Here is a 23,080-nt window from a genome sequence, read left to right as displayed (position 1 = left end):
TCCAGGTTTCCTTGGGTTTTTTTTAGAGGGGGTGGGGAGTGAGGGTTGTGGTATTTTTTGTTGTTGTTTTAGTTTTGTTTTGTTTTTAGACACAGGGTCTCACTCTGTTGTCCAGGCTGGAGTGCAGTGGTGTGATTGTAGCTCACTGCAGCTTCGACCTCCTGGGCTCCAGTGATCCTCCCACCTTAGCCTCCCGAGCGGTTGGGACTGTGGGTGCTCACCACCACATACAGCTAATTTTTTTTTTTTTTTTTTTTTTTTTTGAGACAGGGTCTTGCTCTGTTACCCAGGCTGACATGCAGTGGCATGATCATGGCTTATTGTAGCTTCAGCCTCCTAGGTAGGTTAAAGTTATCCTCCCACCTCAGCCTCCCGAATAGTTGGAACTAGAGGCACTATAGGCCTCTATCATCATGCCTGGCTATTTTTTTTTTTGGTAGAGACAGGGTCTCACTGTGTTGTCCAGACTGGTCTTGAACTCCTGACCTCAAACGATCCTCCTGCCTTGGCCGCCCAAAGTGCTAGGATTACAGGCATGAGCTACCGTGCCAGGCACCCCCCGCCTTTTTTTATATGCTAATATTGATCTTGCTTATTCATCCATCTTTGTGTTTCCCACACCCATTTGTCTACTTATTACTTTTTCCTTTTATAACAACAATATTTGATGTATAAGTACTCAGTGTGTCTGGTTTTTATCCTTCCATTCTCTCTGGTACCTACTCGAATCAGGCTTTCCCCTCAGCTGCTTGTGGTAAGATGGACAGTAATCATCATATTGGAAAATCCTATTGTCAGTTATTTTATTTGACTTAGCAGAATTTAACACAGGTGATTCCCTCCTCCTGGGAATGCTTTGGTTTTTCCCTTGGCTTGTGGGACATTGGCTTCTCAGGGCTTTCTTCCAACTTTATTAGCTATTTCTCAGCCTCCTTTGCTGGCTTCTGTTCATTTTTTGGACCCTGGAACATTAGACTACCTCAGGACATAGTCTTTGGACATAGTCCTTGGACTTGGACTTCTTTTCTATTTAAGCTCACCTTCTTGGTGATGTCTCTAATCTCATGAATTTAAATACCATCTAGACACCAGTGACTCCAGATTTACATGTCTACCCCGGACCTCTTTCCAGAACTCCAGACTCAATATTACATTGCCTCCTTGACACTACTTGACTAACAGGCATCTCAAACTTCTGTTCAAAAGGACGCTTCCCATCACATCTGCCAGCTGTCTTCTCCCAGCCTTCTCCAGCACCATTGTTCTAGTGGCTCAGCCCAAAACCTTCATCCTTGACTCCTCGTTCTTAAAATTGACTTAGAATCTGGCTACTTTTCACACTCTGCCATTTATGGCGCCACCTTTGCCTGGATTACATCCCTGGCCTCCCAGATCGTCTTGCTCTGCCCTAGCACATGGCAGCTGGAACAATCCTGTTAAATATAAGTCAGGTCCTAAAACTCCTCCGCTCTAAACCTTCAAAGCCTCCCCATCTCACTCAGAGCAAAACCCAGAGTCCTCTAAGTGGTCTTAGATGTTCTGTACCAACTGGTCCCATTATCTTCTGGCCTCACCTAGCACCCTCCCCAGCACCCACTCCATCCAGCCACTCTGCCCTTCCAGGTTCCTCAAATACACCAAGTGTGCTCCTGCCTTCTAGCTTTCTGCCTGCTGTTCCATCAGCCTAGAATGCTCTTCCCAAGATGGATAGGACTTGCTCCCTCACCTCCTTCAGGTCTTTTTTATTTATTTTATTTTTAATTTTAATTTTATTTTTTTAGAATCACAGTCTTGCTCTCTCACCCAGGCTGGAGTGCAGTGGCACCATCATAACTCATTGTCGCCTCAAACTCCTGGACTCAAGCCCCCCAAGTAGCTGGGACTATAGGCACATGCTTTGTGCCTGGCTAATTATTTAATTTTATTTTTAGAGGCACAGGGTCTTGCTGTGTTGTCCAGGTTGATCCCAAACTCCTGGCCTCATGCAATCCTCTCGCCTCAGCCTCTCTAATCAGTGAGATTACAGGCGTGAGCCACTACACCCAGCTCAGGTTCTTTTTAAAATGTTGCCTCCTCAGTGAGGATGTCCCTGATCACTCTATTTACAGTTGTGGCACACACACCTTCCTTCCAAATACAAATCCATGCTTTTTCTCTTCCTTAGCTGCTTATTATCTCTTAAACATTTATCACCATATAACCATATCATATATTTTACTTATTTCGTTTGTCTTCCTTCACTGTCATATAAAGGGAGGGATTTTTGTATTTATTTGTTCACCGTTATGTTTCCAGTACCTGCAGTATGGAAGGCTGTCAATAAATACATGTTTAAATTGATGAATGAATGACCGAACTCACAGGAAAATCAAGAAAGAATGTGGTGGATCAGTAGAAGCTCAGCAGTCAGTGGTTCTGGAGAGAGTTCATAATATATATGTTCTGCTAATCAGTTTGGTGGAACAAGTGTTCCAAAAAATCTAATGTAAAAATCTCATCTTGTAACTGGATGGATTATCGGATTAATCATCTTATTAAAGGATAAAAAGAATGTATCTAATTCATTTATTCATCCACTCAACAAATATTTAAGTACCTTCCAAGTGCCTGATGTTGTGCTACTATAATAGATGAATTCTAATGTATACATGCCTAGGCATTGTTGTTTTGACAGAGACGCAAGGAATAATCCACTTAAACCTAAAGTTAGCGTAGCCGTAGACACCTCTCAAAATGTTTAAACAGCATTTCTGAAATTAAAGCGTAAACCAAGTGGAAATTATTAGATCTGCAAATACATACGCTACAGTCATTTTAGCAATATATCTGTTCTGTAATGTCACTATCATATGATTAAACCGGGAGAATTCATTTCTCCCTTGCTGTATTCCTCCCTGCAGGCTGGCTTAGCTAGGAGCACTTTCCCTGCATTTAGCAGACCCCTGGGGAGGAGAGGCAAATGGTATGTATGGCCAGGAGCCTGGCTTGGAGGTCATGGTGTTGTGTTCAACCATGTCTTTCCCACCTTGCTAGGAGTGCCCTCTGCCTTGCATCTTTTGGAGCACCAATAGCGGGTTCCCAAATTCTTCCTGGTGAAACTTCTTAAGGATTTAAAAATCCTTCAAACCAGTTCTCACCATAATTTCCTCTCTCCTGATACCCATTGATTCATTTCAGATGATTACTTCCAATGGGGTGGTTTTAGCCTGCTTATAGATACACATGATTTTCTTTCTGAGTTTCCAGATTTTCATAGGTGCTTTTGTGTGGCAATTTGCAAATAAATTTCTATTTCTTGGTTATTTTGCTTTTAGTTGCATTTTTATTTTAACTGATCTTGTTGGAAATCACATCCTTCTGGTCCTTCATTCCAGATTCCGTGCTTGTGGTGAAGGCGAGGCAGCCAAAGCCTTTCTTTGCTGCAGGAAATACATTTGAGATGACTTGCAAAGTATCTTCCAAGAATATTAAGTCGCCACGCTACTCTGTTCTCATCACGGCTGAGAAGCCTGTCGGCGACCTCTCCAGTCCCAATGAAACGAAGTACATCATCTCTCTGGACCAGGATTCTGTGGTGAAGCTGGAGAATTGGACAGATGCATCACGGGTGGATGGTGTTGTTTTAGAAAAAGTGCAGGAGGATGAGTTCCGCTATCGAATGTACCAGACTCAGGTCTCAGACGCAGGGCTGTACCGCTGCATGGTGACAGCCTGGTCTCCTGTCAGGGGCAGCCTTTGGCGAGAAGCAGCAACCGGTCTCTCCAATCCTATTGAGATAGACTTCCAAACCTCAGGTGAGCAGTGAGCCCTGTTGAATCATAGATGGAGCTAGAAGAGACCCTAGGGTTTTGATCAGATGCCCTCATTTTTTAAAACAGCTTTGTTAAGATGCAATTCATATGCCATACAATATACCTGTTTAAAGTCCGTAATTCAGTGGCTTTTCATATATTCACAAAGTTGTGTGATCATCACCACAACCAGTTTTAGAACATTTTCATGACCCCAAAGGAAACCTGGACCCCTTAGCCAATACCCTCCATTCACACTCCATTCCCCACCTCCCATTCTGCAGCAACCATGATCTACTTTCTGTCTGTATACATTTTGCCTATTATGGACATTTCACATAAATGGAATATAATATGTGGCCTTTGTATCTGGCTTCTTTTTTGGAGCAAAATGTTTTCAAGGGTCATCCATATCGTAGCATGTATCAGTGCTTTGTTCATTTTTATGACTGAATAAGATTCCATCATATGGATATGCCACATTGTGTTTATCCATTCGTCAGTTGATGGACATTTGGGTGTTTCCAGTTCTTGACTGTTATAAATAATGCTGCTGTGGACATTCATGTACAAGTTTTTGATGAATGTATGTTTTAATTTCTGCTTTCATTTTAAGAAAATGAGCTGAAGCTCAGCTACTTCAGATACTTTAGGGAACATGGTGGAGTATAAAGAAAGAGAGGAGGGAATTGAGCCTCCCAAGGTGTTAAATGACTTGCCAAAAGTGGAAGATCTTTAACATCCTCTGTCTGTGTATGTGTGTGTTTCAGTAGGAAGATGATTTAAAAGTATTTAAACCCCAATCTTATTTAGAATATCAATGCAAAGGATTATCATTTATGGGTTTAATACTAAATGTTTTCACTAACTTTGCCCCGGGTTCCTGGGTTTTAGTTAGAAATTTGTGAATGTATAAATTAATACTCATCTGTAAAAATTCAGGTATCAATTGAATCAGTATAATGAATGCAAGATATTTGTTGAATTAAATGATTAGCATTTATATTAAAGGTAAGCTAGACTCTAATAAAGTTTGTTTTCTATTAGTATTATTTTCTATTATTATAGCCTTTTATGGTATATAGTGAAATAATCTTCTAACATCTCTTGACCTTTAAATTAAAGGGTAAATATTGATTTAAGCCCTTAGATTTGGAGAAAGCATACCTCCTTTATTGTGTATCTCTTTGTTTTTAATAGCAGCTTTATTGAGATATAACTCACATACTATAAAATTCACTATATAGAGTGTACAATTTAGTGGTTTATAGTATATTCACAGACTTGTGCAACCATCACTACTATCTAATTCCAGAACATTTTAATCACCTCAAGAAGAAACTCCACTCTCATTAGTAATCATTCCTATGCCCCCATGCCCTTGCCCCTGGCAACCACTAATTTACTTTCTGTCTCTATAGATTTGCCTCTTCTGGGTGTTTCATATGAATTGAATCATATTATATGTGGACTTTTGTGACTTGCTATTTTTCACTTAGCATAATGTTTTCAAGGTCCATTCATGTTGTAGCAGGTATCAGTACTTCATTCCTTTTTATGGCTGAATAATATTTCATTGTATGGATATGCCATATTTGTTTATCCGTTCATCTGTTGATGGACGTTTAGACTATTTCTACTTTTTGGCTATTATGAATAGTGCTGCCATAAACATTATTATTTGAAAGTATCTTCTCCCATTCTGTGTGTTGTCTTTCACTTTCTTAATGATGTCTCTCGAAACATCAAATTTTTAAATTTTGATGAAGTCCAGTTTATCTGGTTTTTTTTTTTCCTTTTGTTGCTTGTGTTTTTGCTATGTCTAAGAAATCACTGCCTAATCTAAGGTTGTGAGGATTTACACCTATGATTTCTTCCAAGAGTTTTATAGTTTTAGGTCTTACATTTTAGGCTATCTTTCATGTTAATTTTTGTATGTGGTTAAGAAGAAGGGATCCAACTTTATTTATTTTGCATGGAGATAGCCAGTTGTCCTAGCACCATTTATTGAAAAGTGTATTATTTCTCCATTGACTTGTTTTGGCACCCCTGTCAAAAATAATTTAATCATAAATGTAAGGTTTATTTCTAGACTGTCAATTCTATTTCAGTGATCTAGATTTCTCTTCTTATACCAGTATCACATGATTTGATTACTGTAGCTTTGTAGTTAGTTTTGAAATCAAGAAGTTGGAGACTTCCAATTTTGTTCTTTTTCAAGATTGTTTTGGCTATTTTGGATACCTTGCACTTCCATGTAACTTTTAGGATCCGCCTGTTAATTTCTACAGTCCAGGCATCTGGGACTTTGATGGGGATTGTGTTAACTCTGTAGATCAATTTGGAAAGCATTGCCATTTAACAATACTGTTTTTCAGTTCATAAACATGGGCTATCTTTCCATTTATTTAGGTATTTAAATTTTTTCCATGGTGTTTCGTAGTTTTCAGTGTACAGATCTTGTTTCTTTTGTTAAATTTATCCTAAGTATTTTATTCTTTTTGAAGCTGTTGTAAATAGAATTGCTTTCTGAATTTACTTTTCAGCTTGTTTATTCATTGCAGTTTCACAGAAGTACAACTGGCTTTTGTATATTGATCTTGTATCCTGTGACCTTGCTGAACTTGTTTATTAATTCTAATTAATTCTAAATTTTGGGGACTTGTTACAGTTTTTAAAATACAAGATTATGTCATCTGTGAATAGAACTAGTTTTACTTCTCCCTTCCAAGCTGAATATCTTCTATTTCTTTTTCTCGAGTAATTGCCCAGCCAGAACCTCCAATACAGTGTTGAATGGAAGTAGCACAAGTGGACATTCTTGTCTTGTTTCTGATCGTAGGGGGGAAGCGTTCAGTCTCATTCACCTTTAAGTATCATGTTCACTGTGGGATTTTCATAGATGCCCTTTATCAGATTGAGGAAGTTTCCTTCCACTCCTAGTGTGTTTCCTTCCATTCTTAGTTTTTTTTTTTCATTCCTAGTTTGTTGAGTATTTTTGTCATGGAAAGGTGTTGAATGTGGTCAGATGCTTTTTCTCTGTCTGTTGAGATGAGATTATTATGTGGTTTTTGTCCTTTATTTGTGTATTTGTTTTGCTGTCTGTAGGAATCTGTTCCATCTTGTTTTACATTTGTTATTTGATCTTTCTTTTTAAACTCTTATGTGGAAAAGGGGAGACACAGAGTATTTTGTATGTATTTCTGGGTGAGGAATGGATGTTGAATCTATTCCTCAATTCTTTAAATCTCAGCATAACAGATAAAACCACTGTAGCTTCCAGGTTGAATAGATTGCCTAAGGTTTTATTTTATTTAATCCACAGAGTTGTCATAGCCAATTCACATTTTAATTAGGAGAAGCTGCCATCAAATTCAGCGCCCAGAACAATACTATAGCCCTGAATAGCCACCAGCAAACATTGATTTGCAACTGAACAGCCTTTGCTTCCTAAAAATCAGTGACATACCTTAAGACACACAACAAAGGGGTTCTTCCAATGTTCACCTTCCTGTCCCCTGATTTCAGCACACCTGCTTTTTGGTATTAAAAACCAAGGGGCCCTACTGAGTGCTGGATTTTACTGATTCAAAGTGTCAAGAGGAAAATGGTATTTAAATATGATAGTGTAGGCTTTGGCCTTTTAAAAGAAGAATAATAAATGTTTTTCTTCGTAATATATAGAAAATTTGAAAATATAGTAACGTAGAAAGAAGGGAAAGAGGCTTATCCATCATCCTACCAGAGACTGTTAATTTGTGTTGTTCATCTTCCTAGAATGTTTTTCTTGTATGTTTTCTTCATGACTTTGAGATCAAGCTGTACATACAATTTTAGGACCTGCTTTTCTCCCTTTAGTGTTATAAGATCAGCACTTTCCATATTGTAACCAATTCTAAGTAAACATTAATACCATGTTTAATGACTTTACCTACTTGAATTTGCTTAGCCATTACCCTATTGATGGACATGCAGATGGTCTGTAACTTTTGCTTTCGTTAAAAAAACTGCCACTAACAGCTTTTTTTGGAGGCCAAGGTTGGAACATGGTTTATGTCAATGTTTGTATTTAAAAGTTAAGTAGTTCCTATACTCTCTGCAGACTAGGAATTGGGGGACCCCTAGTGACTCTGGTTGTTCATTTAAACTCTCTGTACCATACCCTGTCATCTGTGAAGTTAACCAGACAAATCCCCTCACAAAAACAGAATTACCACAGAAATTGACCATAATGAAAATATTTCTAAGCCTGGGATAATGACCCATATTAACAGTGAGCTGCTGATTTCATTAGGAGGAAATCCACTCCTGTGAATAGCTCACCACAATGCAGGCCTTTTCCCCAGTCCTTGTCTGCCTTGTGAGCTGCAGCACAAATGCTCCGTTGATTCCCACGTCCAGTAGGGGAAGTGAGAACTGTAGCGTGACCTAGGAGGTATTTGGGTTTTCTTTGGAAACATAAAGAAAAAGTGAAATTTGTTCGAATTAAGTAAGTCTTCTTTGCTGCTTCAAATTAAATAGATAATCCATGAGATAAAACCATGAGAATTTCTTAATGTTTTGTCATTTTATGTTCTCTTAGAAGGGGCCTGAGCACTGGAAAAGCCCCTCAGTGTAGTTCTGTGTATTACCATGAAATTTCTAATCTGAGAAAAATGTGACGCCCCTGCCCGCCCTTGCTCACCATGGTTGCTGCTAACCTGTACTCACTGACAGATGGCCGCCTATGGCATAAGTGTCCCCGGTCACCACACAGAGCCAACTCCGGGCAGTTTGGCCTAATCCTGCCCCACCTCACTGCTCCAGGCAGAGCAAGTCCAGGGTATAAGGCCTGAGGAAGGCAGGGCTGAGAGCTGACTTAATTGAAGGGGATGATGTCCAGAAGTAGGTCAGGCTTCCTTGTCTTTGCTTTCATCCCTTTCCCCGTTTCCTGGAACAGCCATTCTGTCAGTTCTTTATCCCCTTAGAGTTACGTGCGCCCCTGCTGTTCCCTGAATAATCAGAACTCTCAGCAGTTTCTACCTAGAGCTGCCTAACCCCCACTAGGGTTCAGTATTCTATAACCATCCTTCACCTTTCTCCCAGGAAAACACAAAATATTTATATACTTGGTTAGGAAAGCAACCTGATGAATTCACCTTATTAGTCATCATGTCGAAATGAAAATATAGCCCTTTCATCATGTTACTCCCTCTGTCATGGCCACTTCTTCTGCAAGTTTAAAAAAGGTACTTTAGGATACTTGTTTCTTTCTGGCAATCTGAACAAGAAGTAGTAATACCTATATTCTTAACTTCTAATGAGTTTTACAGTCAGCACCTAGGGCCTTCAATCGTTGCTTCCCAGGAAACCCAAAGGGAGTCCCATAGCATTGATGTTCTGTGAATTTCTTTTAGGTTTGCCTGTTCCTAGATTTTAGGAGTTGGGATAAAGTAAACATTGAACTCTTAGGATTAGCTAAGCTGAAAGCTATGGAGTGTTCTCACCTAAGAGGAATTCATAAGTGAGTTAAAAATAAGAATTCTGCCTGCAGCGTTTTCAGGGAGGCATGTAAGACAAACCCAGTTTGGGTAGGGTTTTTTTGTTTTGTTTTTTAACCAGACTTTATTTTAATTTTATTTATTTATTTATTTATTGAGACAGTGGCATGATCTTGACTCACCGTAGCCCCAACTTCCCAGGCTCAAGCAATCCTCCTCCTACCTCAGTCACCTGAGTAGCTGGGACTACAGGTGTGCACCACCGTGCTCAGCTAATTTTTGTAGAGACGGGATTTTTGCCATGTTCCCCAGGTTAGTCTTGAACACCTGGGCTCAAGTGACCTACCTGCCTCGGCCTGCCAAAGAGCTGGAATTACAGGCATGAGTTACTGCATCCAGCCCAGACTTTATTTTTTAGAGCAGTTTTGGGTTCCCAGCTTTTGAGCAAAAAGTACTGAAAGTTTCCATATACTCCCAACTCTCCCACAACACACAGCCTCCCCAACCTGAATAGTCTTTTAAAGGCATATCCACCTGTAATCTCAGCACTCTGGGAGGCGGGCAGATCACTTGAGGTCAGGGGTTCAAGACCAGGTTCAAGACCAACATGGTGAAACCCTATCTCCACTAAAAATACAAAAATTTGCAGGGCGTAGTGGCATGTGCCTGTAATCCCAGCTATCCAGGAGGCTGAAGCAGGAGAATCACTTGAACCCAGGAAGTAGAGGTTGCAGTGAGCCGAGATCACACTACTGCACTCCAGCCTGGGTGACAGAGCAAGACTCTATCTCAAAAAAAAAAAAAAAAAAAATGGAAAAAGGCATATCCAGGCTGCCTCCATTTTCCCTGACATGCTGAAGCTGTGCCTTGAGTGCTCCCACCACACCTCATAGAAACATCATTGTTGGCATGTCTGTCTTCTTACCAGATTTCAGCCTCTTGGTAACAGGGCCTCTTTCCCTAGCACCCAGCACAGTGCAGTGAGACCACTCACTCCACTAGGACCAAAAGCATTCTTGCTTCAGTCCCTGTTTCTCTGATCCCTAAGCCACCCTGGCCTAGAAGTGAACCATGTTGAACTAGAACCAGCCCAGGCTGTTCCAGGGTGGAGGATAGCTTTCGAATGAGGTCACTGTGGCCACCAGAAAGAAAAGCCAGAGCAAAAGTAATTCTTTCAGAAGAGTTCTATTTTGGTTGTAATCTTAAGATGAAGCTCACTTGAATGTGCCTAATGCCCATGTCTCTCTGAATAGAAGAGAGGCAACCTTGGAACACCTATTTTGTGAGTTTCTAGACCAGTTCCCAGCGAAGAGAACCACATTTTGATGCCCCTTAGAGTGCAAAGAATGGAATTTGACAAAAGCATGAAAGAGAATAATGAGGCTGGCATTACTTTTTTTCCAGGTCCTATATTTAATGCTTCTGTGCATTCAGACACACCGTCAGTCATTCGGGGAGATCTGATCAAATTGTTCTGTATCATCACTGTCGAGGGAGCAGCACTGGATCCAGGTACCTCACTCCATCCTCACCCCTTCACCATGTTGCTTTCTGTAAATGTTTCTCATATCATCCGCACTGTGTTACACAGATGTGGGTTAGGGATAGGATTATCTATTTATCCCCTAACTGCATAGCCCAGTACTTTTTACTCATTAAGTGTTTAATAAATACATGTTGAGTGGATGCATCTGTCTGCTAGATGGTTTGGAAATACATCCAGACATTTGAATCTGAGCTGTCAAGACAGTCAGTGCGGTCACTTCCAGGCCTATTTCAGGCTGATTTGAAACCCACTGGCAGAGTCCAGCTCCTTCTCTTGTGTCTTTCATTCATTTATTCATTCAGATATTTATTGAGTTCCTTTGGTATACAAGTGCTGCTCTAGATACTGGGAATAGAGGAGTGAACAAAATGCCCAAAGTCAGGGGGCGGTTCCAAGATGGCCGAATAGGAACAGCTCCAGTCTACAGCTCCCAGCGTGAACGATGCAGAAGACGGGTGATTTCTGCATTTCCAACTGAGGTACTGGGTTCATCTCACTGGGGCTTGTTGGGCAGTGGGTGCAGGACAGTGGGTGCAGTCCACTGAGCGTGAGCCGAAGCAGGGCGAGGCATCGCCTCACCCGGGAAGCAAAAGGGGTTAGGGAATTCCCTTTCCTAGCCAAGGGAAGCTGTGACAGATGGCACCTGGAAGATTGGGTTGCTCCCACCTTAATACTGCGCTTTTCCTATGGTCTTAGCAAACGGCACACCAGGAGATTATATCCCGCACCTGGCTCAGAGGCTCCCATGCCCACAGAGCCTCGCTCATTGCTAGCACGGCAGTCTGAGATTGAACTGCAAGGCGGCAGCAAGGCTGGGGGAGGGGGCACCCGCCATTGCTGAGGCTTAAGTAGGTAAACAAAGCAGCAGGGAAGCTCGAACTGGGTGGAGCCCACTGCAGCTCAAGGAGGCCTGCCTGCCTCTGTAGACTCCATCTCTGGGGGCAGGGCATAGCTGAACAAAAGGCAGCAGAAACCTCTGCAGACTTAAATGTCCCTGTCTGACAGCTTTGAAGAGAGTAGTGGTTCTCCCAGCATGGAGTTTGAGATCTGAGAACGGACAGACTGCTTCCCCAAGTGGGTCCCTGACCCCCGAGTAGCCTAACTGGGAGGCACCCCCCAGTAGGGGCAGACTGACACCTCACATGGCCGGGTACCCCTCTGAGACGAAGCTTCCAGAGGAACGATCAGCAGAAACATTTGCTGTTCAGCAATATTCGCTGTTCTGCAACCTCCACTGCTGATACCCAGGCAAACAGGGTCTGGAGTGGACCTCCAGCAAACTCCAGCAGACCTGCAGCTGAGGGTCCTGACTGTTGGAAGGAAAACTAATAAACAGAAAGGACAGCCACACCAAAACCCCATCTCTACGTCACCAGCGTCAAAGACCAAAGGTAGATACAATCACAAAGATGGGGAAAAAACAAAGCAGAAAAGCTGAAAATTCTAAAAATCAGAGCGCCTCTCCCCCTCCAAAGGAACACAGCTCTTCGCCAGCAACGAAACAAAGCTGGATGGAGAATGACTTTGACAAGTTGAGAGAAGAAGGCTTCAGATGATCAAACTTCTCCAAGCTAAAGAAGGAAGTTTGAACCCATCGCAAAGAAGCTAAAAACCTTGAAAAAAGATTAGACGAATGGCTAAATAGAATAACCAGTGTAGAGAAGTCCTTAAATGACCTTATGGAGCTGAAAACCATGGCACGAGAACTACGTGACAAATGCACAAGCTTTAGTAGCTGATTCGGTCAACTGGAAGAAAGGGTATCAGTGATTGAAGATCAAATGAATGAAATGAAGCGAGAAGAGAAGTTTAGAGAAAAAAGAGTAAAAAGAAATGAACAAAGCCTCCAAGAAATATGGGACTATGTGAAAAGACCAAATCTGTGTCTGATTGGTGTACCTGAAAGTGATGGGGAGAATGGAACCAAGTTGGAAAACACTCTGCAGGATATTATCCAGGAGAATTTCCCCAACCTAGCAAGGCAGACCAACATTCAAATTCAGGAAATACAGAGAACGCCACAAAGATACTCATCGAGAAGAGCAACTCCAAGACACAAAATTGTCAGATTCACCAAAGTTGAAATGAAGGAAAAAACGTTAAGGGCAGCCAGAGAGAAAGGTCGGGTTACCCACAAAGGGAAGCCCCTCAGACTAACAGCGGATCTCTCGGCAGAAACTCTACAAGCCAGAAGAGAGTCGGGGCCAATATTTAACATTATTAAAGAAAAGAATTTTCAACCCAGAATTTCATATCCTGCCAAACTAAGCTTCATAAGTGAAGGAGAAATAAAATCCTTTACAGACAAGCAAATGCTGAGAGATTTTGTCACCACCAGGCCTGCCCTAAAAGAGCTCCTGAAGGAAGCACTAAACATGGAAAGGAACAGCCGGTACCATCCACTGCAAAAACATGCCAAATTGTAAAGACCATTGAGGCTAGGAAGAAACTGCATCAACTAATGAGCAAAATAACCAGCCAACATCATAATGACAGGATCAAATTCACACATAACAATATTAACCTTAAATGTAAATGGGCTAAATGCTCCAATTAAAAGACACAGACTGGCAAATTGGATAAAGACTCAAGACCTATCAGTGTGCTATATTCAGGAGACCCATCTCACGTGCAGAGACACACATAGGCTCAAAATAAAGGGATGGAGGAAATTCTACCAAGCAAATGGAAACAAAAAAAGGCAGGGGGTGCAATCCTAGTCTCTGATAAAACAGACTTTAAACCAACAAAGATCAAAAGAGACAAAGAAGGCCATTACATAATGGTAAAGGGATCAATTCAACAAGAAGAGCTAACTATCCTAAATATATATGCACCCAATACAGGAGCACCCAGATTCATAAAACAAGTCCTTAGAGACCTACAAAGAGACTTAGACTCCACACAATAATAATGGGAGACTTTAACACCCCACTGTCAGCATTAGACAAATCCATGAGACACAAAGTTAACAAGGATATCCAGGAATTGAACTCAGCTCTGCACCAAGTGGACCTAATAGACATCTACAGAACTCTCCACCCCAAATCAACAGAATGTACATTCTTCTCAGCACCACATCTCACTTATTCCAAAATTTACTTCCAAAATAGTTGGAAGTAACTACATCCAACTATTTACTTCCAAAATAGTTGGAAGTAACCACATCGCACTTATTCCAAAATGTACTTCCAAAATAGTTGGAAGTAAAGCACTCCTCAGCAAATATAAAAGAACAGAAATTATAACAGTCTCTCAGACCACACTGCAATCAAACTAGAACTCAGGTTAAGAAACTCACTCAAAATCGCTCAACTTCATGGAAACTGAACAACCTGCTCCTGAATGACTACTGGGTACATAATGAAATGAAAGCAGAAATAAAGATGTTCTTTGAAACCAATGAGAACAAAGACACAATGTACCAGAATCTCTGGGACACATTTAAAGCAGTGTGTAGAGGGAAATATATAGCACCAAATGCCTACAAGAGAAAGCAGGAAAGATCTAAAATTGACACCCTAACATAACAATTAAAAGAACTAGGGAAGCAAGAGCAAATAAATTCAAAAGCTAGCAGAAGGCAAGAAATAACTAAGATCAGAGCAGAACTGAAGGAGATAGAGACACAAAAAACCCTTCAAAAATTCAGTGAATCCAGGAGCTGGTTTTTTGAAAAGATCAACAAAATGGATAGACCACTAGCGAGACTAATAAAGAAGAAAAGAGAGAAGAATCAAATAGATGCAATAAAAAATGATAAAGGGGATATCATCACCGATCCCACAGAAATACAAACTACCATCAGAGAATACTATAAATACCTCTACGCAAATAAACTAGAAAATCTAGAAGAAATGGATAAATTCCTGGACACATACACCCTCCCAAGACTAAACCAGGAAGAAGTGGAATCCCTGAATAGACCAATAACAGGCTCTGAAGTTGAGGCAATAATTAATAGCCTACCAACCAAAAAAAGTCCAGGACCAGATGGATTCACAGCCAAATTCTACCAAGGTACAAGGAGGAGCTGGTACCATTCCTTCTGAAACTATTCCAATCAATAGAAAAAGAGGGAATCCTCCCTAACTCATTTTATGAGGCCAGCATCATCCTGATACCAAAGCCTGGCAGAGACACAACAAAAAAAGAGGATTTTAGACCAATATCCCTGATGAACATCGATGCAAAAATCCTCAATAAAATACTGGCAAACCGAATCCAGCAGCACATCAAAAAGCTTATACACCATGATCAAATGGGCTTCATCCCTGGGATGCAAGGCTTGTTCAACATGCGCAAATCAATAAACGTAATCCAGCATATAAACAGAACCAAAGACAAAAATCACATGATTATCTCAATAGATGCAGAAAAGGCCTTTGACAAAATTCAACAGTCCTTCATGCTAAAAACTCAACAAATTAGGTATTGATGGGACGTATCTCAAAATAATAGCTATTTATGACAAACCCACAGCCAATATCATACTGAATGGGCAAAAACTGGATGCATTCCCTTTGAAAACTGGCACAAGACAGGGATACCCTCTCTCACCACTCCTATTCAACATAGTGTTGGAAGTTCTGGCCAGGGCAATCAGGCAGGAGAAAGAAGTAAAGGGTATTCAATTAGGAAAAGAGGAAGTCAAATTGTCCCTGTTTGCAGATGACATGATTGTATATCTAGAAAACCCCATCGTCTCAGCCCAAAATCTTAAGCTGATAAGCAGCTTCAGCAGAGTCTCAGGATACAAAATCAATGTGCAAAAATCACAAGCATGCTTGTACGCCAATAACAGACAAACAGAGAGCCAAATCATGAATGAACTCCCATTCACAGTTGCTTCAAAGAGAATAAAATACCTAGGAATCCAACTTACAAGGGATGTGAAGGACCTCTTCAAGGAGAACTGCAAACCACTGCTCAACAAAATAAAAGAGGACACAAACAAATGGAAGAACATTCTATCCTCATGGATGGGAAGAATCAATATCATGAAAATGGCCATACTGCCCAAGGATAGTTATAGATTCAGTGCCATCCCCATCAAGCTACCAATGACTTTCTTCACAGAATTGGAAAAAACTACTTTAAAGTTCATATGGAACCAAAAAAGAGCCTGCATCGCCAAGTGAATCCTAAGCCAAAAGAACAAAGCTGGAGGCATCACGCTGCCTGACTTCAAACTATACTACAAGGCTACAGTAACCAAAACAGCATGGTACTGGTACCAAAACAGATATATAGACCAATGGAACAGAACAGAGCCCTCAGAAATCACACATCTAAAACTATCTGATCTTTGACAAACCTGACAAAAACAAGACATGGGGAAAGGATTCCCTATTTAATAAATGGTGCTGGGAAAACTGGCTAGCCATATGTAGAAAGCTGAAACTGGATCCCTTCCTTACACCTTATACAAAAATTAATTCAAGATGGATTAAAGACTTAAATGTTAGGCCTAAAACCATAAAAACCCTAGAAGAAAACCTAGGCAATACCATTCAGGACATAGACATGGGCTAGGACTTCATGTTTAAAACGCCAAAAGCAATGGCAACAAAAGCCAAAATTGACAAATGGGATCTAGTTAAACTAAAGAGCTTCTGCACAGCAAAAGAAACTACCATCAGAGTGAACAAGCAACCTACAGAATGGGAGAAAATTTTTGCAGTCTACTCATCTGACAAAGGGCTAATATTCCGAATCTACAAATAACTCAAACAAATTTACAAGAAAAAATCAAACAACCCCATCAAAAAGTGGGCAAAGGATATGAACAGACACTTTTCAAAAGAAGACATTTATGCAGCCAACAGACACGTGAAAAAATGCTCATCGTCACTGGCCATCAGAGAAATGCAAATCAAAACCACAATGCGACACCATCTCACACCAGTTAGAATGGCGATCATTAAAAAGTCAGGGAACAACAGGTGCTGGAGAGGATGTGGAGAAATAGGAACACTTTTACACTATTGGTGGGACTGTAAACTAGTTCAACCATTGTGGAAGACAGTGTGGCGATTCCTCAAGGATCTAGAACTAGAAATACCATTTGACCCAGCCATCCCATTACTGGGTCAAAGGATTATAAATCATGCTGCTATAAAGACACATGTGCACGTATGTTTATTGCAGCACTATTCACAATAGCAAAGACTTGGAACCAACCCAAATGTCCATCAGTGATAGACTGGATTAAGAAAATGTGGCACATATACACCATGGAATACTATGCAGCCATAAAAAAGGATGAGTTCATGTCCTTTGCAGGGACATGGATGAAGCTAGAAACCATCATTCTCAGCAAACTATCACAAGGACAAAAAACCAAATACCTCATGTTCTCACTCATAGGTGGGAATTGAACAATGAGAACACTTGGACACAGGAATGGGAACATCACACACCGGGGCCTGTCGTGGGGTCAGGCTAGAGGGGAGGGATAGCATTAGGAGATATACCTAATGTAAATGACGAGTTAATGCGTGCAGCACACCAACATGGCACATGTATACATATGTAACAAACCTGCACGTTGTGCACATGTACCCTAGAACTTAAAGTGTAATAATAATAAAAAAAAGATGCCCAAAGTCTGTCCTCATGGAGCTTGGCAACCTAGATGAGGACATGGGCAAGAAAGAAAGTGCTCTATAATATCACAGCAATTAATGCAACGAAGACATACAGAGCAAAGGAGTAGCTGGTGACCAGAGGGTGCTATTGTAGTTAGAATTCTTAGGAAATCATTATAATTTTTTTCTTTGCATTTACATACTAGCATTGCCAACAGGATGCCTAAGAGTTGTGGGACCCATCAGTCTTACTCCTTTTCTGCTTAGCCCCATTTAGTGACCAGTTGATGTCCCTCTCTCACTCTTTGACCCTTAAGACTTGAAAGAACATTAAATGCACTCAGGGGATCTCTGTTACTGAGCAGGACTGTACCCACCTCTGCCTTTTCCTAAAGAACTCATGAAGACCCTAATTTCCTCTGGGCTTCCCTTTTCTCCTGCATGCTTTGACCTCGACACTCTGTACTACCCCACCCCATCACAAGCAGAGCCATGGCTGCCGGCAGAAATCTGCTGCTTGAAAAGGCCAAATTGTACAGAGGTCACAAGTTTCTATGTGGAGACTGCTGGAAGTGTGTACCTGGGAAAGAAACTAATAGCAGCTTTCCATTCTGTATGAAGGGGCAAGCTCTAAGCAAAGGGCAGTGGCCTGCAGTGAATCCAGTGAGCCCCTGAGCAGGGGACTGGGTAACACTAGCATCTGGAAGCAGAGGCCTGGATGCCGCCACCATCCAGGTGGACATCTGTCTCCTGCAGGACTCTCAGTTGAATGTTCAGGTCAGCAGATATTTTCTGTAAAGGACCTGGGTAGGAAATATTTTGGCCCTGTGGGCCAGATGGCCTTTGTGGCAACTATTCAGCACTGCCATTGTAGTGTGAAAGAAGCCGTAGATATTTAATGTAAGCAAATGGGCATAGCTGTGTTCAGTGAAACTTTATTTACAAAAACAGGTAGTGGGCTGGACTTGGCCTGCAGGCTGTAGTTTACTGACCCCTGGACTAGTTGATTGAACCAAAATTGGCTCCAGCAGGGAAGCTGAACATGGCTGATCTTTAGAGGTAGGAAACAGAAGGAGAGTTTGTGGGAGATGTTAGAAAAGGAAAAGAAACAATCCCACCCACATCCATGGAGTTGGTTAGCTCCATTCACAGGGGAAGGGAATGAGAAGCCTCTCCTGTACCTGAGATGGGGAAGACTGAGGACAGAAAGCAGGATTCCGAAGAGAAAGTGATGGTAAAAGTAGAAGAGACTACCGGGGAAAAGGGAGGAAAATCCTTTTCAAAAGTTGGAAAAATGCGATACCATGTTTGCCCTTAAAGTTCATTTATGATACACACAAAAATAAATCCTTTAAATGCTCTTTCTCAGTAAATTAATAGTTCACCAGTTGTGCCTTTAATATAAAAGTCTTTTCCTCCAGTGTAATTAATTGCAAAAGCTATAGGTAGCTGTTATCTTTCAGATCACAATTTTCCAGAATTTTGCACTCTTGGACTGTGTGGATGGAAGATACTGAATTATTAAACACACCTTGTAATTTAGTTTTTCCTCACACATGCTGTGGGCTGTGAGGGAATGCTCTTTTGTGAAGGACACGTTGCATAAGTGATTTGTGGGCCAAGGTCCTCTGTGCTGAGCAGGGGTGGGGACAGCAGACTTTGGCCCTTCTGAGGCAGTATCTTAGGTCAGGTTCTCCGCAAGCAAAGACAGACAAGCATGCGAGTGATGGATTGAGGGAGTGTTCTCAGGAGAACACTGAGGAAGGGAGGGACTTGAGATAGAGCTGGAGAAGAAGGCAAGTCGAGGTGTGAATTCGGAGCAAGTCCACCTCCCCACGGGGAGTTCTGGAGCATGAGTGTACTGCAGAGTAGGCCCACTGGAGGGAAGGGGACTGGGCTTTTCTGTCACTTCACTAGTCAGTCATTGTCCATAGGCTGAGTGGCGAAGGAGCGAGAGCAGTTCATAACCTCCAGGTGGCGGCTTCCATCAGCCTAAGCCCGGCCTCTGGAGAGGGGGAGGGTACAGGTGTGTGAGTTTTAACAGCCAGCACCTGCAGTGGCCAGAGGCTAAGCCCACCAGCTGGGGTGGACCGGCCACCAGCTGCATTTGCTGCGCTGGTAATGCCCTTCCCCTTAGCAGGTCTGTGTGTAGGAGCATGTGTGTTGAGCTGTGGAGATAATGTTGTTCATGGTGACCAACTTTTATTGAGGACTTAATGTGTTCCAGGTGCTGTTCTCAGCATTTTAATAAATGTGGTAAATTTAACGCTGGGTGCTGTCATTTTCATTTTGCAGATGAGGAAACTAAGTCTCAGTGAACTTGGGGAACTTGCCCAGGTCACATGGTTCATTAGTGCTGGTGCTGAGATGCTAGCCTAGGCAGCCTGGCCCTGGAGCCTGGCTCCCACACCCTAAGGCACAGTGCGGATCAGGGCTTAGAGTCTGGGAACCTGGTTTGGCTTTTTGCCTTCAGCAACCACCCAGCCCCTGCAGGTGACAGCAGCACTGAGTTAAGAGTTTTCACTGAAGACGAGAGTGATGTGGGTGTCCACTCTGCCCTTGGCACTGTGAGAGCATGAGGCTGTTTATGGCACTCCCTCTGCCCCCAGGGAGCTGGTTTCCTTGGAGAGACACTGGGAACAAAAAAAGAAAAAGAAAAAATGTGCTCAAGTGCCACAGTGGGTCAATGGTAGAAAAAGAGAAGATATGACATGTTTAGAGTGAGCTAAGAAAGAAATATCATTTGGATAATTTCATAGAAATTCTTGCTTTTAGTTCTGTTTACTTTTTTAATATGTAAGCATCTGAAAATAATTTATTTGCCTTATGTGCTTTTTGAGGCTATTAGTGTATTTTTACTAAATGAATAAATGTTATCTCTTGTTCGGCAAAAAATTGTGTTATTTGACATTTATATAAAATGCTTTCTCAAGTGGATTTAAGACAAAACAGTGTTGTGGCTGTTGTCTTTTGTTGCTGGATGAATCTCAGAGCCGACACAGCTGATAATGGTTGGTACCAGTCAAGGGACGAGGTCAAGGGCTTATGATGTGTGCTCTGTTTTCACATTCCATGACAATTACCACTTGTGCCAAAGTCTTCTTTCTCTTATGCCCATATTAATTTATTTGAGGCTGTTAGAATCTTCATTTTGCAGAGTACTTTACGATTCAGCATTACTCTCTGGGACTGTTAAACTGTGTTCCATTTTCTCAGCTTGACATTTTTTTTCCTCTTGTTTTGAACTTAAGCACTTCTGCAAGGAAAGAAAAACCATAGTGTACAATAAAATCTAAACTGTTTACAACTCTAAATTTGGTGCAATTCATTTTATGTATATTTTGTTCCATATGACTTTAGTGTCCTTCCAGTCTTGGGTTCTTCTGCCTGAAATGCCAAAGGAGCTGGCTTTCTTTGGGAGACAGAGCTTGCAGTGTCCTGGCATACCAGCTTTTGGATCAGTGTTCTCTGCGGGAGACAGTTTTTGGCCCTGACTCTTCTTCCTGTGGCCCGTTAGTCTGGGTGGCAGCAGTGCAGTGGTTAAGAGGCTGGGCTCTGGAGCTGTACTCTCTGGGTTAAGCTGCACACTCTGCTACCTGCTGGCTACATGACCTTGAGCAGGTATATAGTCTGGCAATAATGGCAGAATAAAAGTATGATAGTGCCTTCATCATAGGGCTGTTGTGAGGATCCAGTGAGACCGAAGGCATGTAGTGCTGTGCTTGCCGTACGTAGTAAGGACCGCATACATGGATAGTGGCCATACATATGACTTCTGCCCATTGCACTGACCCCAGGGTTTTGGCTTGGTAATCCGTAGATGACATGGCCTTTGATGTGTCCTGGTTTGCGGTGCACTCCTTTGGCCTGGACAAGGCTCCTGTGCTCCTGTCTTCCTTGGATCGGAAGGGCATCGTGACCACCTCCCGGAGGGACTGGAAGAGCGACCTCAGCCTGGAGCGTGTGAGTGTGCTGGAATTCTTGCTGCAAGTGCATGGCTCCGAGGACCAGGACTTTGGCAACTACTACTGTTCCGTGACTCCATGGGTGAAGTCACCAACAGGTTCCTGGCAGAAGGAGGCAGAGATCCACTCCAAGCCCGTTTTTATAACTGTGAAGATGGATGGTAAGAATGTCACCCAAATTTCTCAGTGTTTGGGAATGTCTTCTTTCTGTGCCAGGCTGTAGCTGACAGAACCCAGGTGGCCACAGTTTGAGGAATGTGCCATAGCACGTCCTGCTTTCTTTCTAGACCTGGCCAGAGCCTGCACCCAGAAGGAGCACCAGCAGTCCTTGCAGTTTCCCCAGCTTTGCTATTATGTGCTGGTGTCACCATTGATAAATGATTTTCAACACTTACTAGAAAAATTTTCAAGGCTTTGCCTCTTCCATAAATGTGTAGAAACTCGCTTTACTGTGTCTGAGGGTTGGCATGGATTCTGCTAGGCACAGGCAGAGAGCAGCCTTGAGAGAGAGGGCTCAGGTCGATAGGGGAGGCTATAGCTTAGGGACCTGCTACTCTCACTACCACTGGTTTTGCTTCTTAAAGAAGAGAGACTCGGCCGAGCGCGGTGGCTCACGCCTGTAATCCCAGCACTTTGGGAGGCCGAGGCGGGCGGATCACGAGGTCAGGAGATCGAGACCATCCTGGCTAAAACGGTGAAACCCCGTCTCTACTAAAAATACAAAAAATTAGCCGGGCGTAGTGGCGGGCGCCTGTAGTCCCAGCTACTTGGGAGGCTGAGGCAGGAGAATGGCGTGAACCCGGGAGGCGGAGCTTGCAGTGAGCCAAGATCCCGCCACTGCATTCCGGCCTGGGCCACAGAGCAAGACTCCGTCTCAAAAAAAAAAAAAGAAGAGAGACTCATGGCCGGGCACAGTGGCTCACGCCTGTAACCCCAGCACTTTGGGAGGCCGAGGTGGGCGGATCATGAGGTCAGGAGTTCGAGACCAGCCTGGCCAATATAGTGAAACCCCGTCTCTACTAAAAATACAAAAAAGAAAAAAAAAAATCAGCCAGGCGTGGTCGCGGGTGCCTGTAATCCCAGCTACTCGGAGGCTGAAGCAGGAGAATTGCTTGAACCCAGGAGGTGGAGGTTGCAGTGAGCCGAGATCGCACCATTGCACTCCAGCCCAGGTGACAGTGGGATAGACCATCTCAAAAAAAGAAAAAAAAAAAAGAGAGACTCTTCCCGGAGTCGCTGGCACAGAGTGGGTGCTTCACAGAGCCCCAGGATGGGAGCATGAGCTCCCAGCCTTGTTGGCCCACGATGAACACCAGGGTCAACCTAACTAGACAGAGCTTTGTTCCTTGAGCATCCCAGAGTGGGGACAGTTGTTCCTTGGGTTACAAAAAGCATGTCTCCTTTGTGGAAAATTTCAGAAAGTACATGTTAGTTGAAATAACTCCGTAAAGAGAATTAAAGTCCAGGGGCCTCCGAGGATGAGTAGAAGCCTTTTGAGTGTTTCCCTAGTGATCGGTCAGATGGAAATTGGAGCCCTAGCTCTTCCACAGACTACTTAGCCTTTCTGATCCATTTTCTCTCGTAAAATGGGATAATAGTCTTCTATGGGGCTATTTTGAAAATTAAACCTTAGCAAACGTAAGGCACCTAGCCCAGTGGCAGCATCCGCCCAAGGAGCACGGGTACTTATGGGGAAGGCAAGGTGGGA

At 42.5% G+C, this 23,080-nt stretch overlaps 1 protein-coding gene across 1 annotated transcript in view; it reads left to right on the top strand.

The window, feature by feature from the left end:
- The window catches only part of PTGFRN (prostaglandin F2 receptor inhibitor), an 80,863-nt gene that overhangs the window by 53,651 nt on the left and 4,132 nt on the right, over positions 1–23,080 (top strand). Inside the window, exons 6-8 of the mRNA XM_054443252.2 lie at positions 3,375–3,794; positions 10,676–10,783; positions 21,228–21,533. Of these exons, the coding sequence (XP_054299227.1) occupies positions 3,375–3,794; positions 10,676–10,783; positions 21,228–21,533 (834 nt within the window). The remainder of the gene's footprint in view (positions 1–3,374; positions 3,795–10,675; positions 10,784–21,227; positions 21,534–23,080) is intronic.

Source organism: Pongo pygmaeus, chromosome 1 (genome assembly GCF_028885625.2).
Source record: "Pongo pygmaeus isolate AG05252 chromosome 1, NHGRI_mPonPyg2-v2.0_pri, whole genome shotgun sequence".
NCBI lineage: Eukaryota > Metazoa > Chordata > Mammalia > Primates > Hominidae > Pongo > Pongo pygmaeus.
The sequence above is the reverse complement of the archived record's forward strand: the minus strand, read 5'-3'. Positions and strand labels throughout refer to the sequence as shown.